General features: G+C 39.3%; 1 protein-coding gene across 1 annotated transcript in view; it reads left to right on the forward strand.

The window, feature by feature from the left end:
- Window positions 1-15,575, forward strand: part of pex5la (peroxisomal biogenesis factor 5-like a) — a 116,272-nt gene extending 100,697 nt beyond the window's left edge. The window contains exons 8-14 of the mRNA XM_066663883.1: window positions 2,090-2,206; window positions 2,351-2,494; window positions 3,643-3,713; window positions 7,355-7,561; window positions 8,685-8,850; window positions 11,285-11,442; window positions 12,947-15,575. Of these exons, the coding sequence (XP_066519980.1) occupies window positions 2,090-2,206; window positions 2,351-2,494; window positions 3,643-3,713; window positions 7,355-7,561; window positions 8,685-8,850; window positions 11,285-11,442; window positions 12,947-13,148 (1,065 nt within the window). The 3' untranslated portion in view covers window positions 13,149-15,575. The remainder of the gene's footprint in view (window positions 1-2,089; window positions 2,207-2,350; window positions 2,495-3,642; window positions 3,714-7,354; window positions 7,562-8,684; window positions 8,851-11,284; window positions 11,443-12,946) is intronic.
- The last annotated feature ends 1,094 nt before the right edge of the window (window positions 15,576-16,669 follow it).

The following is a 16,669-nucleotide window of genomic DNA, read 5'->3' on the forward strand; positions in this document are numbered from 1 at the left end:
TATACATCATCTCACCTTTTACCATGTTTAACCTTTGTATTTTTATGTTTGTCTGCATTGTGTGTGAAACTGACCAGTTGTCACTCAAAAATAAATGTATGTTTTCACAAGAGATAAAAAACTTTTTTAAATATAGGTCCAAATAATCTAATTTCTTGCTGCTTTGGGTCAAAAGAAAAGATATGTAAAAACACAAATGCTTTCAGTTTCCATAAGCATTTTATAAACATGCCGTGCCACATGCCTTTGTTGAGTTTGCACTTTAAACCGTGAATTAGTAAAGTCAACCTTGTTCTTTCTTCATGTCTTGCCAACATAAAATTTTCTCTCAGTCCAAATCAGCAGAACTCAGTCGTCACATGATTGTGACTGGAGTGACTCGACTGTATGACTGCAGGAGAGTCCCTTCACTCCATCAATATTCATGTGCGAGATTCATTATTCAGATTGCTGAGTGCTAGGAGTTCAGACTTATGTTGATACAGATTTGAGAGGTTTGTGAGTACAGCGCACACCTGCAGGGAACTGGAAGAAGTCACCCTGAACTCGCAATTAGAGATAGAGAAAAGAGATTTTTCCATGCCCCCTCCTTGCGAGTTAAAAGCAGTTGGTGAGTGACTCATTGTAAAAATTGCATAGTAAGCTGACTGAATAATAGGCTTAGGAAAAATAAAGGTGCCAGAATGTGTTCTATGATGCTACATTCTTTGTTCCCTACGTGCAAGTGTATGTTGATTAACAGATTTTTGCCGCAGTGGTGGTAAAAAAGGTAACAGTTCTGTACCAGTGAACCATTCTTCATAGAATCAGAAATCCAATCAAGAACCATTTAGGAGCCTTCATTTTTAAGGTTACCAAATAAATACCAATCCAAGGTGTCCTTGTTGTGTCACCCTGTGTACACAGTAAATTCACCAGTGTTAAATCAACACGATTAGTGTGATCACAGGTGAATTTATTGTGTATGATTGTTGAGGCACTAAACTGATACTTCACTCTTCACATTGTTCTCTGCATTTATACTGTTCTAGGATGTTCTCACACATTTTTTAAATGCTCTCTCCATGTGTCCTGATGTAGAATGTTTTTCCTCTTTCACCACATTCTACGATGTTCTCCATTCATGCAGTTCTAGAATCCCTTGTTGACACTGTTGCAGGAGGATATTGCCGGTTCACCCTGTTTTAGAATTTCCTTCCTGCTTCACAGAAAATGTTCTAGAAAGCCCTCCCTCACTCATCCAGTGGTTGAATGTTTACTCTTATTCACACTGCTCTAGAATGTTTATCCCGATTCAGAATGCTCTCAAGTGTTCTTCTGGCTTACAAGGTTCTAGATTTTTTTTCTACTTTTCACACTGTTCTACAAAGCCTCCCCTAGTCACCTTGTTCTTGCCCTAAAGAAAGTTCTCCCCAAATGAACACCAGTTCGCTATTGGCACGTTTCCACTGTCTGGTATCTACTCTGCTCCTTTGTGTTTCCATTTGGCAGATCTGGAACCTGGTACGTGGAACCAGGGACATTTCTTTTTCTGCTTGCTTGTGGTTTCAAGCAAGCTGAGTAGGGACAAAACAATCAGAGCCCTGATTGGTCAGAGAGACTTGGCCACATGATGAAAAGCAGACCTCCAGCACAAACTAAGCTTTTGCAAAATCTCCAAGCGACAGTAGCAGTGGTAGTATTTTTTTTTATTTTTTTATCTGACTAACAACAGCAGTTCATAAAAGTATTCTGATATGGAGCACGGAACTGTGTTCAGTCCTTAAAATCCACAATACACAATGCAACTCTTCTTAAGGTTACCACCACATGGTTTTGGCTTCCCATTAGAGATCATTGTCACACGCTACATGTCAGGGGAGGGGGTGGATGGGGTTTATAGTGGAAAACCAACCAGGTACCAAGCTAGTAGATCCGTGTAGAGTTGAGTAAAGTAGGTACCATACAGTGGAAAAGCACCATACATCACTTCTTTCTCTAGATTTCTAAGACAGCAGGCTGCATTAGAACATTAATATTTATTGTGGATCTTTGCATCTGTGTGTTTTGTTTGTAGCTGGTTAACTGTTGTTGTCTGTGTGTTGTTCAGTCAGATACAGAGTTCTGGGATAAGATGCAGGCAGAATGGGAGGAACTTGCTCGGAGAAATTGGCTGACAGAGAATGAACAGGCTCAAATCCCCACCAGCGTCTCCCCTCACGAAAAGGTACCACACATTTAGGCAAGAAAGAAAGAACATCTGGGATAATGTATTAAGATGCTTTAAGGTTCATGCATTTATCTCTTTAAAAGCTTTTTTAATGCATCTTGACATATCAGATTATAATGCCTGGAGCACTTTCTATTGCAGGGATATTACTTCCACACAGACAATCCATATAAAGACTGGCCTAATGCGTTTGAAGAGGGCCTGAGAAAGGCCAGAGAGGGAGACCTGCCAAACGCTGTTCTACTGTTGGAGGCAGCTATCTTACAAGATCCTCAGGATTCTGAGGTAAACGTACACTTGTGTTGCCAGTATGAATACTGACAGCCTTATGACCCCCATTTCCTTCCACGCAAACTAGGGAAAGTACTGTTAAATACAAAGATCTTAAAATTCATTATTTAAAGAAGAACCCAGTCTTCAGGAACCCCATACAGTCCACAGTTTATAAAATCCCTACCCTCAAACACATATAACAAATGAAAAGATCATCTTGTGGCCAATTTGGGAATCCTAACAAATTCTTCAAAGGTTGGTTCTTTAACATGACGTTTGTGAAGTGCTTTCTTAAAATGTAAAGAACCTACACATAATATTAAGGTTTCATTGTCCACATTTTTCATTCTAGAACCATACACTCAAGCCTAGAGACCTGGATGAGGCACAGATATAATTATGCATTGGTTGTTTTTGGAAGAAATGAAGATGGATGCTAACATAGTTATTCCAAAGATTACAAAGTATCATATTTGATTTAATTAATTAATACATTTTTATATGACTTTTATTTTGTTTCTTTTTTTATATTCTTTCATTATTTGCTCCTAATATACTTTTACTCTTAATTGTGTTTGTCTTAATTTATGTTAAATTAACCTCTGCTTACTAACTTAAGAATAAGTTTCACTGCTTTTGGATACAGAATATAAGGTCAGATTTCTTCAAGCTGATAATATAGTATCAGTCAAAGTCAAGCTTTCTCAAAGTTCCCATGTTTTTCTTAAATTAGGAGAACATTCCCAGAACATACTATTTGAATATTTTTAAAATAATGACATCATAACTTTCTAAGACTTTCTAATGACTTTCTTGGAAGAGAGGGAAAAAAAGGAAAGGGGGGGGGGGTACTGAACAGTTCACCTAATCTACAGGCATTTCAAAAAGGTTTAGAAACTACATGTTATTATTAAGTTTTCTGTATACACCTCAGCTTCCTATAACAACTACCACAGCATTCACTGAGTGACAACAGTAAATGTCAGCTAAGGACAGGAGTTGATTCTATGGAGCACTTAGCTGCCTCCAGCACTGTGGGCTCTGTTAGAATGAGTCATTTTTCACTGAACAGCGCTATGGGCCCTGAACAATGCAATCTCCTCACTGGGGTCAAGGTGATAACCCTGCTGTTCAGACTTCAATAATCATTGTCTTTTCAGGCTTGGCAAGTGCTGGGGACAACACAAGCAGAAAACGAGAACGAGCAAGCAGCGATTGTCTCCCTCCAGAGGTAAGGAGGTGCGACTACATAAAGCCCTAGAGGATGCTGCTTTCCCATTTAAATGCTAATCATTCATATTATCAAATGGTAAATGCCTGTGTTCTTCCAAATTTCTTTATAGTGCATTACCTGATATACATACCTTATAATGCATGGCATAAGCCTGTGTAAACAGTTCTAATTTCTTTCAAAAACACTTATTTAAAACAAAAGTGTATAAAGCTTCATAACAGCATCTTATATAGCACGTGTTTATAACATAATAATCGAATTATAACGTGTTTAAAAGAATATTGTAGACCAGAAATGTATTGTAATACATTAGTGTTTACAGTGTCTCTTTCAAAAATGGATACTCAGCTCAAATTATACATGCTTAAAGCACTTATACAGGCTAATACTAGGGAATATAAATAATTATATGACATCATAACAATACCTGGGTTAACCACTAAAGGCAAATACCACAAATTTCTCAAAATCTCTGTATAATTTAATCCTGTGCAACTTTACTAAGGGCAGTTTAATGTGCACTCTAGAGAAGCCCATGGTTGTTCACAGTGGTAGTGAGAGGAACCAGACATCTGTAGCCTTTGATTCATCTCAAAGTGATTTTATTAGATGTTATTCCTCTTAAAGTGACTTTATACAGCTGGAACACTCACGACTATTTTGTCATGATCAATATTACATGTTAAAACTCAATTTTTATAATGTTTTGACATTATTACCACTACTGTAGAGACTTAAATTAGGATTGATATTCTTTAAATACCAGCTACTGAAGTATGCTACAGTTTTTAGTAACCAGGGTTTGGTGGGGAAAAATGCAGGTAAAACAGTGTTCTTATTTGGGTCTGTCTCACTTCTGATATCAGAAGACCTGAAGGTGATGAGGGTGGCACGGTGGTGCAGCAGGTAGTGTCACAGTTGTGGGTTTGAGCCCCCGCTCCAGGTGACTGCCTGTGAGGAGTTGGTGTGTTCTCCCCGTGTCCGCATGGGTTTCCTCCGGGTGCTCCGGTTTCCTCCCACAGTCCAAAAACACACTTTGGTAGATGGATTGGTGACTCAAAAGTGTTCATAGGCGTGACTGAATGTGTGAGTGTGTGTGTTGCCCTGTGAAGGACTGGCGCCCCCTCCAGGGTGTATTCCTGCCTTGTGTCCAATGATTCCAGGTAGGCTCTGGACCCACCGTGACCCTGAACTGGATAAGCGGTTACAGATATTGAATGAATGAAGGTGATGAGAGGCACCTACATTTAGGAAAGTTTTATTCGTAATACGAGGGGCACATAACGTCCATAAAAAACTGCAGAACAGAAAAAGTTCACCCTTATAGAAGTGAAATTATTACATTTTATTAAATTGAAACAGAAAATGAATGAATGAATATTTCATAACATAACTTAAAGTGAACTTGAAATCAAAATGAAACATTTTTTACCTTTGGTTGGTTCAAGTCCTGCTCCGGGTGAGGAGTTGGTGTGTTCTCCTTGTGTCCGCGTGGGTTTCCTCCGGGTGCTCCGGTTTCCTCCCACAGTCCAAAAACACACGTTGGTAGGTGGATTGGTGACTCAAAAATGTCCATAGGTGTGTGAATGAATGTGTGGGTGTGTGTCACTCTGCGAGGGGCTGGCTCCCCCTCCGGGCTGTGTTCCCTCCATGCGCCCAGTGGCTTCAGGTGGGCTCTGGACCCACGCAAACCTGAACTGGATAAGCAGTTTCAGACAATGAATGAATGAACGGGTCATGTCCTTGATCATGTTACCCAGAAACCATAGTATCGTATCATTCAAAAGATGGTTCTTTTTCTCTGTAGTCTTTAATTGACATTTAGCTACTTTCACCCACTTTCAAGCGGCTTAGTTGTTTAAGTACATTTACTAAATTCTCCCTTCCCCCTCTTATACTCCAAGGCAGTGCTCAGTGGTAAAAACTAATGAAGTGGTTCTGTTACTGGGCACTGTTTGTGCTGTTTTCTGCTGCACCCACTCACACAAAATCACATTTAAACAGACAATGTCACGTTAAAACAATAATACATTTCCAGCAGTGGTGGAACAGGATGGCGCTCTCCACTGTGTCCTCTCCTGCATCCGGTACAGGAGCCCCATAATAAAGGGGTGATCCAATTAAAATTGCATTTCATAAGCAGCTGAGCCTTTGGGAGATTACATTCATTGCAGATAGAGAGGCCATAATCTTACCCAAGCTTCCTCTGAGCGACCAAGGGTGAAAACTCCAATCTGTGTGTGTTAATCACCAATGACACTCTCCAAGCCCAACATTCACGCTGCTCCCTCACCACTATAGACATTAAAAGCAGTCTTGTATTTGGTATGTTGTAGATGTAATGTTTCTGATATTATTTTCTAATGGATGTTAATAGTGTGAGTTCAGTTCCATTGTTGTATTTACTTAAATAAGTAAAAAACATGATCTAACAAAGCTAAGCATTTGTAGATTTTCTGTGGCCTTTTGTCACTACTCCTATAACACAAGGCATTAATAAGCCCTTAATGATGTGAGTTTGTTCTGAATGGTTCACTCATTTCAAAATCATGGTGCATCCAATAATACAGACAGCAATATGCTTATTTATATGGGGTTTTAAAAAGAAGAGTGACACAATGTTGTCTTCCACATGCTGAATATGTACAAACCCCATTTCTGTTTACTTTTAGTGAGGAGTCATGCTTTTGTGATACATGCAGAATGTGAATTGGCCTTGTCTTACTGATTAAGCAAGGTCTTCCCTGAAAAAGTTGTGTATATGGCAGCATGTTGCTCCAAAATCTACTATTTTGCCATCCATGATAACATCCTTTAGTTCTTTACTATTTTAATTGAGAAACCTTATTTTTTAAATTTTGCATGAGCAGTCTTACACAGAGAGGTGAACTGCTCCCTGTCTTTACTTCTGGCAGACTCAGCCTCTTTCCGATGCTATTTTTACATGCAATCGTGTCACTGACCTGTTTTCAATTATCTTTTTTTTTTTCTTTCTTTTTTTAGTCCCCCATGTCCACTTTTTGTTTCTGTCATGAAATAAAAAAATGGGCTTATATATATTCAAAAAACAATAACAAGATTCAGTTTCAACATTTTAAATGTTGGAGTACTATTTTCAGTTACTTATAGGGTTCCAATTATTTACACATCATTTCATTTTGCTTTATTTAAATTTTTCTCAGTGTCCCAAGTTTTCTGGAACTGGGGTTTGTATTACCACTGTGGATAGGTACTACAGTGATTAACCATTTTATTGAATCAAGTTACAAACGATGCTGAATGTGCTAAGAGAGTGTATTAGTGTTACAGCAATGGGGTTGTTTTTTTTTTTTGTTTTTTTGCTGTTCACATTGTGTTCTGCCCTTAACCAGACCAAGACATAGACCACTATTGAAAGCCTTTGTTGTGTTATTATATGTGTGTTTGGTTTATGAAACTCTCCTGGTACAGACACATATCAGATGACACAGGTAGTCACCCATAAATTAAAAACAGAGCTCATCAGGAAGCTGCTGCCTCTCATTACATTGGTTGTGAGCTCATTAGTGTCCATCAAAGCTGCCGTCCGTTTGATGCTGCCCTGCATTCTGTCTGTGTGTTTGGTGTGTGTGTGTGTGTGTGCGCGCGCACATGTACAGGTGTCTTGAGCTCCACCCCAACAACCTCCAGGCTCTGATGGCCTTGGCAGTGAGCCTTACCAACACAGGCATGAAGCAGGAGGCCTGCGAGGCACTGCTGAGCTGGCTGAGGCACAACCCTAAGTACAAACACCTCCTGAAGACACGCAACCATCTACAGGGGTCTCCAGGTTCCCGCAGACTCTCCTGCACTTCGCCCATGCCATGGTGAGACTCTAAAAAATAACAATCATAAATGTGGTCAGATTTAAAGAGATAAATTTAAGGATCAGGCTTTGTAACACAGAAAAGACTCACTTTCGCTCAGGAGATTCCTTCTTAAGGACTGTTGTATTTCTCCATGAACTGAAGTGTGTTAAATGAGGCCTCGGTGGCTCAATAAGTCAACACTGATTTTCACTTCGGAAGCAGAACTTACCCATGATGCATTGTGACGCTTCCATATCAACGGAGAAAATAAACATCGGACAAAGCAGTTTATAAACGTTAGCTGAAACCAAAGAAATCTTCACAATTAATATGTCAAAAAACCTTTAATACATTATTATAAAATATATTGTAAAATATGGTAAGTTTATAAATGTTGAAATAAATACTCTTTCAATATTCAGCTCTTGTGATCACTATATGAAATCTTTACCTTGTCATTGATATGACAGTGTAAACAGTCCATAACAAACGTAATATGAAATCAACAAAGAAATCTGTTCGGCAGGATGCATGTCTGTATTTGTTGCCTAGGGCGAGTGTGTTCTGATTGATAAACCCGCTTCTCCTTGCCCCTTCCTCTCCTTGACCTGTGAGTGGCTACTTGTGTAACACAAGTGGCATGCACTTTCGAGAGGTTAGTGGAAGTGTGTGAGGGCAAGTGAAAATGGGAATTGAAGCGCAGCTATCTAATGTGTAACAAGGACCTACTGTAGAAGTAGCTCAAACAGTTAATTTCCTATGTATTTTTTGCCTTAAACTAAAGACAGTATATTTCACAGCATGACAAAAACACAGCAATGCTGTTTGTCATTATTTAACTGACAGTTTGAGGCAAGATTGTGTTGATTTAGGCAATTTATTTGTATTATGCAAATTGGTGGAATATAAGGTACTTAGCAGGGTCATTCCTTAACAACTGGGCCCCTTGTGTGACATCCAACTCGGTGGCACTGATAGGAAATTAGGCATAATAGGAAAACAATACTGATTTTCTGACCTGTTCCTCTGAATAAAACAAAACATTCTTTTCTGTTACACCTACAACACAATGTTTGGCAAAGCAGAGCAGGTTCTGCATGAAGGAACAGCTCCACTGGACTCTAATCTCTCTCTCTCTCAGCTCTCTCCTGCCAGAGGTTAAGGATTTGTTTCTGGAAGCTGTTGCACAGAACCTGGACATTATTGACCCAGACCTGCAGACAGGATTGGGAGTGCTCTATAACCTCAGTGCAGAGTTCAACAAAGCTGTGGAAGCCTTCAATGCTGCTCTATCCGTCCGGCCAGAGGTAAGTCTTGCAGCACACACACTTAAAAAGATCTTCAGAAATATTTAAGCCATTTTCATTTGTCCATTCACCATTAAATGTTCACACTATGTAAAAAGCAGTTGGTACTGTCTGGAGGAAGAGAATAGGGTTGTGGACACGGTGCTTGAGATGCCAAAATATAGCCCCTTAGACTTTTTACCATAACCTCACCCCTCACACTGTCAGAGGGCAGAAGTCCTGGGAGGGAAGGAGGACAAACACGCCCCTATTTCCTGGGAAACACAACCTCCACCACTAATAATTGTAAAACAATAAAAATATAATATTAAATTAAAAACAAAAACTAGTAAGATGCATTGAAAAATGTGTGCTAATTATAGAGGCAAAGTATTGAAGTTCTTCATAGGCCTCAGTGTTTCACTCCACTGAGTACCACCACAAGAGTTGCCAGGTCCACATGTTTTAAGCAATATTGGGTTTTATTTTTTTATTAATTTTTTTTTTTTGAGGGGTGGCTTGTAAAGTTATGTGGACTTGCTCACTGATCCTGTCTCTAATATACCTGTTTAATAAAGATAAACTGCCAGTTTGTCCTGCTGAATATGGTTTATCAGACAGCCATGATGGTGTTCCAATAAGAATCTTTTAGATGAGATCACATCACTATGCCCATGTACAGTGTGCTGTCTACAGAGAATTTTTGATATTTCTGGTTGAACATACTACCTGTAGCCTTAAAACAACAGTAATTTGGTGTCCCCCTTAAGAACTGCTCTAAGGAAATGTTACTGTTTATTGTCCCCCCACTCCTCAACACTGAAATAAAATGTACACCACTGTACACAATGACAGAACAAACATAGGGTATAACCTATGTTTTTAAAATACATTTTTCTGAACTCAACACTGACTTAACTTTGTGTTTATCGTCTTTGTTTATTGCCTTGTTTGTCTCATTTGACCCTCAGCCCACAACAAATGTCTTCCTTGGGGCATTAAACTGGAAGTAAAAGGGAATTACAAAGTTTTCCTCTGATGGAAGCAATAAGGAATGTCACCAAGCAACTGATGTAATTCATTTTGAACTTGAACTTGTGTGGAGGTTTTATTCTATGGCATTAATACGAAGCCTGCTCTGTTCCAAAAGCCCGTGGGTCACCTTGTCTGTGAGTGATGCTTGCTAAGCTCTATTCAGTCCCCTGCGTAGAGCACATTTACACACAATCGAAAATCCTCCCCACCTATTTGACTTGGAAATATGTGCTGGCCTGCTGTGGGCCTCAGATCCTGAATACAATGAAAGACAATGTCGACAACACATTTCCAAAAAACTGAGAGCCGGATGTCCCTGAGGAACGGGCGGCACTCTTTCTCTCTCTCCTACACACACACACAGCTGCTCAAAAGAAAAAAATAACAGGCAAGACCCTGAGAACAGACAGATAATAGTACTGGTTTAAATATTAAATGAAGTTTAAAATTTTTCGTAGCTATGAGATTTTCCTTTTCTCCAGCGTCTGATGTGGCAATACAACAGATGCAGCAGAAGATTAAACCTCAGCGTTGGAATCAGTGTTGAATGTGTTTCTGTGTGTATCTGCACTATCACAGTAGGATAACATAAATCCCTACTAAATAACACCCAGAGTGACATCTTAGAGGAATAACCACAAAACACAAAGCAGTTTGGCCTTGTATATGGCCTTATTTGTACAAATATTATAAAAGTCACACTTCAAATCTTCCGCTCTCGTTAAAATATTAAAGATCTCTACAGGTGTAAGATGTGATTTAATATAATAATAATAATAATAATAAATGGAATTTTTAAAGCGCTTTTCAGTAACCCAAAGACGCTGTTACAATCAGATGAAAAAAAAAAAAAAAAAAAAAAAAAAAAAAAAAAAAGGGCTAATCAGAAACAGAGGGATTAAATGCAGCCGCAAACAGGTGTGTTTTAAGTTTGGATTTAAATAGTGATAGAGATGTTGACTGTTGAATTTCTGGAGGAAGGGAGTTCCAGAGGCGGGGGGCATGTCTGGAGAAGGCTCGATCTCCAAGACTACGCAGCTTAGAAGGGGGAATGGTGAGTAAACCGGTTGAGGAAGATCTGAGAATGCGATTAGGTGTGTATGGTTGAAGAAGGTCCGATAAGTAAGAGGGAGCTTGGTTATTGAGAGCTTTGTAGGTGAGAAGGAGGATTTTGAACTGAATACGATATTTAACAGGAAGCCAGTGGAGGTTGTGGAGAACTGGGGTGATGTGGTGGTGGGACCGGGTGTGGGTGAGGAGACGGGCAGCAGAGTTCTGGACCATTTGGAGTTTATGTAGTAGTGAGGAGCTAATGCCAGAAAGAAGAGAGTTACAATAGTCAAGACGGCTGGAGATAAATGCATGGATGAGGCGTTCAGAGGCAGACTGGGAATTTACTGCCCCTTATTTCCACTGCTAGGATTACTTGTTGTGGAATCGTCTGGGTGCGACTCTGGCTAATGGAGACCGCAGTGAGGAGGCGGTGGAGGCTTACACTCGAGCTCTGGAGCTTCAGCCTGGCTTCATACGCTCTCGCTACAACCTCGGCATCAGCTGCATCAACATGGGAGCGCACAGGTGTGTGAGAGCTCTGCTGCCCATTTCCTCTTTTGAGTGTTCAGCACAACACAAGTTGGATTAGTTTTGCCAGAGAGCAGGGCTGTCATTAGGCACAGTTTGTTGGGTCACATGTTCCTAGTAAAATGTTGGTGTGCCTCATTATAATCACAGTGTTAAAATGTTAATTTTATCCTGGACTGATGAGCCAAACTACAGGACACATTGCACAAATTCAATACTGGAATTACATATTTTTTATTGGTATTGATAGGTCATAGCAATATGTTTTGGTTATAGCCATTTATAACAGTAAAACCTAAACAAAATTAATTAATTTATTCATTCATTATCTGTAACCGCTTATCCAGTTCAGGGTCGCGGTGGGTCCAGAGCCTACCTGGAATCATTGGGCGCAAGGCGGGAATACACCCTGGAGGGGGCGCCAGTCCTTCACAGGGCCCTAAACTAAATAATAATTATTAAAAAAATAAAAAACTACACCAAACAGTCTGACATTCCCTGCCCACTGAAAATAGTAAAGAGCATGTAGCAACACCCAACATAAACTTCTCATGAGAGTGTTTTATAGTTTTAATTTTAAATGTCAGAGGAATATGCCGTTTTGGAAAATGCAAAACTGAATTAAATCATTTCTGCTTTTATTTGTTTATTTGTTTATTTGAAAATGCGCATAAACAAAAGCAATTCAATTAATAAAAATGTCTTTAGTGTTAATGGGATACTCTTTTCTCAATCATGACTTTACTGTTAAAATACTTTAATTGTTAGTGTTAAAGGGACACTAGGTAAAATTTGGTAGTTTTGCTCCTGTGGCTCCCCCTAGATTAATTCTTTTTTACAGCACTGTATTAAAACTAATGTGGAGGGAGTTTCCTATCCTCCAAAAGTTACATAGAGCAGTTTCTCCAGTACTGAGCCCAGAGTAGCAAAGACAGATGCTCTATTCTCCCTGTTACAGGTCAGTGAAGAAGTAGTCCAGAAGTGCCCCTGCCAGAGAGGCTTCAGAAGTGTAATGTGGAAAGGATTTGAGTGTTCATACAGTATGGACTGCATGTAATTTCCCCAGATTACCACAGGTAGCTTGGATTAAAAGGTGACAGTCTGGATATTCACTTCTGTATTAAGCAACAGGTGCCACATTCAATAACAAAAGCAACACGTCTTGTAGGAGATTTCATCATTCCATTAGCATTAGCCGGAATGACACAGGATTCCTAAAACTAAGGGGGGGCTCTGGGCATTAAAGAAGGTAATTCACTCAGCTGTCATTATTGTCAGAGTTGACTTGAGACACTGCAGATTCGTATTAGATTAAAATTGCAGGTCTCATTGATAATTAAGTTACATTCCCTCTCCTGGTAAAAGAAATTCAGCTTGACCAGTGCTTCATGGGGCAAAACTTCATCTCGCTCACCCACTTCTCTGGCTGATTGAATTTAGATTACCTTCATTTCCATTCAATGGTAATCAAACTGATGTGTCGTTTCTGCTGTTGTTGCAGGGAAGCTGCCAGCAATTTCCTGACGGCTCTGGGCCTCCAGAGGAAGAGCAGGAGTCGGCAGCTCTCGCATCAGGTGATGTCCGGAAACATTTGGGCAGCCCTGAGGATAGCTCTGTCCATGCTGGACCAGCCGGAGCTCTACCAGGCGGCCAACATCGGGGACCTGGATTTACTAATGAGAGCCTTCAATCTGGACATGTGAACCAGGAGCCCTTTAGACTGCGTACAAGCCAAGAACCCAAAGCCCTTCAGAGGACGTAACCCGTAAACCCGCGTTACAGACCTTACAGAGTCTTTTATTCCTTTTCGCAGAGCACCTTTACATTCCGGAGGACTGCTTAGTGCTGGACGAGTGACTATTTCTGACGGATTTGCACTGCAGTGGAAGATTTCCCCGAAGAGCACAAAGCCTGGCGAAGATTGTAGAAGTTTGCCTTAGAGAAAATATCAATTAATACAACTCATCCAGTAGAGGGACCTGCTGTAAGAACGCTGAAATACAGTCAGTACCTCTCGCAAATCCAGGAAAGGGTCACAATCCCTTATTAAAATCCCTTATTACAGTTTTACGTATGAAGTTCATACACTTTTGCGTTGTCAGATAGATCAAAGCAATAGTTTGAAATTGCTCAATATTCATAGTTTGGCTCTCGTATAAGGTTTTTATGAAGAAAGCTACAGCTTTCAGTATACAGTAGAGTTATTCATTATTGATAACCCATTGCACCTTTGTTGCACTATGGTTAGATCCAAAAACCTATAGAAGCTTTCCTCATCATAGCATTGATAGAAAAAATAAAAAAACAAGGCCTCCCCCCTGTTCTTCGCTGTAACAGAGTGGACTGTGAAGCCTTACTCAACATGCATGCTAATCTGTTAGTTCATTCAGAGACTTTATGAAGAGGATTAGCAAATGGAAGCCATTACCTGCCATATCTTATCTTGCCTCTTCAAAAACTGAGACAGTATCCTTCCTGTTTCATTTCTGTCTTTTCTGTCTCACCTTTTCCATGTTTCCGAATGCCATAGTGATTGTTTTCCATGCGGAAGGGATGTAGGCGGTCCTCCACATTGCCACTCACCATGAAGTCTCAAACCACACGTTCAATCACATAACTTCACTGTGTTGGCTTTTTTTCCACAAAGGCCTGAGGCATTATTGCATTCATGTGTCTTAATGCTAATATGATTGTTCCAGACACAAATATTAATGTTTGCAGACTGTGTTAGTTTGACTTAATATGGCCCTCCCAAAAAAAAAAAAAATAAGGAAAGCTGTGTGTTGCCTGCCTCAGGCAAATGTGGCCCGAGGGAAAATGCTATGCAAAATGAATCACACTTAACTTAATACCATGAATTAACTGGTTGGAACGGTGGAGGCCATGGATGAGAAATATTGTTTTGGCTCATGTAATTACATCTCACCCCTTTAATCTCACCATTATTTTGTGATAGGTTTCACAGATGGAGAGAAAATAGAAAAGCAAGTCATGACAAAAGTCCTGTGTATCGTCTCAGTCCAATTGGCTGCAACTGTTTTCCAAAGAATCCATAATTCATGCCTGAAAACACAAAACAAGATATTAAACACAATGTCACTGTCAGAACAAAACTTTGTAATTGGAAAGTGGCAACTTGGAAGAAGGAAGAAGGGAAAAAATGAATGGAAGTTGATGTAAAAAATATCTAATTCCAGGTATCATTTTTATCTTCTCTATTGTTCATAAAGTTTTGAAAAAGAGTAAAGGACAGTTTCAAATTATGTTTTAAAAAACGACAATGACAGACAGTGTTTTTTCTGACAGTGACAAGAAAAAGGTTTGATTCATTTTCTACAAGTACCTTCTGCTTCAGGACATATTTAATGTAGTAGCAACATGTGAGCCAACTCTGACAGGTTCATCATGAATGGCCAATTCAGTTTTAGACTGATTTTGTATTATTTTTACATTCAGCTCTTTCTGTCTTGGTTTCCTGGAATAAGAGCACTGTAAACTGCTCTGGGGTCCAAACAGAACCTGCCTGTTCTAGCTCTGATTGCTTGCTACTGTAAATTCTAGTCTGGCTGCATACGTAGAGCCTGAGGAAAATCTTCCGCCCATTTTTTTTTTTTTTTTTTAGAACTTTGTACAATCTCAGGTGAGATGATCTTAGATGACTTATACTATTCTAGAATAACTCCTGATTTAAGAGGACCGCATGCTGAATGCACTTATTTTTGAATGCAGTAGCTTTATTTATATGCATGAAATTGTCATGCCTCTTTTACTCTACTCTACCCTGCATTTCTATGACATATCTCTATATACATATATAAATCATACCAGTTTTGCATTTCAAAACATACTGATCTTTGCATATGGCATTTATCCTAAACACAAACTATATAATAGTAATCAGTTTTGCAATGCACTGAGTAGGAAAAAAATATATACTTTGTTGTATACTATTCATACTATTCTCAAAAACAACCAGAATTACTGAAGCCTTTAGCGCACAAAAAAAGCTCCCTTAACTCTAGCCAACTCAGACCTGTCTTAAAACTACCATGATACTGAAACTTATTCAGCACCTCAGGCTTCAATAACTCCGGTGCAATATATTTAAACATAGCAGAACATATGAAAAATCCAGCAAATATATAAGAATATGATCTTTTAAAATAAAATAAAAAATTGCAATGTATTTTGGGTTTTTGTTCATTTTTAATTATTCCATATGCTTTTATAGTTCCACTCTTTGTGTACAGGCAATAGACACATCATCGGAAAGGCCATTCTGATACTCTATTTTCTTAGGTTCATGTATTTAAGTAAATACTTAAGAGGATTGGAACTTTCCAGACTTGTTTTAATATTAATACTTTTCATTGCTACTCAAGTATTTTGTACTGTAATCTACTATTTACTCAGTCATATTTTACCTGTGGGTGGCATGGTGGCGCAGCAGGTAGTGTCGCAGTCACACAGCTCCAGGGACCTGGGTTTGACTCCTGTTCTGGGTGACTGTCTTTGAGGAGTTTGGTTTGTTCTCCCTGTGTCCACGTGAGTTTCCTCCCACAGCTTGAACAAGTCTGGCCATTCTCCACTTTATTCTCTGTTGCATCAATCTGTGTAAACTTTGAGTAATTCAGAAACTACTGGTATTCTCGATTTTTTACAAACAAACTCAAAATGGCAACAACGAAGTTCATGGTGAATGTTCATGCTGATAAACTGTTAAATTAGATGACTGAATAGATGGAAACAAATTGGTTTGTGAATGCATTTTATGTTTCCTCCCACAGTCCAAAAACACACGTTGATAGGTGGATTGGTGACTCAAAAGTGTCCGTAGGTGTGAATGTGTGTGTGTCTGTGTTGCCCTGTGAAGGACTGGCGCCCCCTCCAAGGTGTATTCCCACCTTGCGCCCAATGATTCCAGGTAGGCTCTGGACCCACCACGACCCTGAATTGGATAAGCGCTTGCAGATAAAGAATGAATGAATGAATGTATACAGATGCACAAACTGGAAAAAAAAATACTGAGTTATACTGCACTCATGGGATACTGATTAGAAGGGTAATTTTACCAAACAAAAATCGATACGACCAAAAGGAATCAACAATTGTGGTTTATTGAATAATCCAAACATGAGTCATAAGTTTGAACAGACTCGTATGGTGTACACACATTCATCTGTCGTAAAAGTTGTGTTGCAAGTCATAATTGGAAAAGAAGATC

This window comes from Hoplias malabaricus, chromosome 3 (genome assembly GCF_029633855.1).
Source record: "Hoplias malabaricus isolate fHopMal1 chromosome 3, fHopMal1.hap1, whole genome shotgun sequence".
NCBI lineage: Eukaryota > Metazoa > Chordata > Actinopteri > Characiformes > Erythrinidae > Hoplias > Hoplias malabaricus.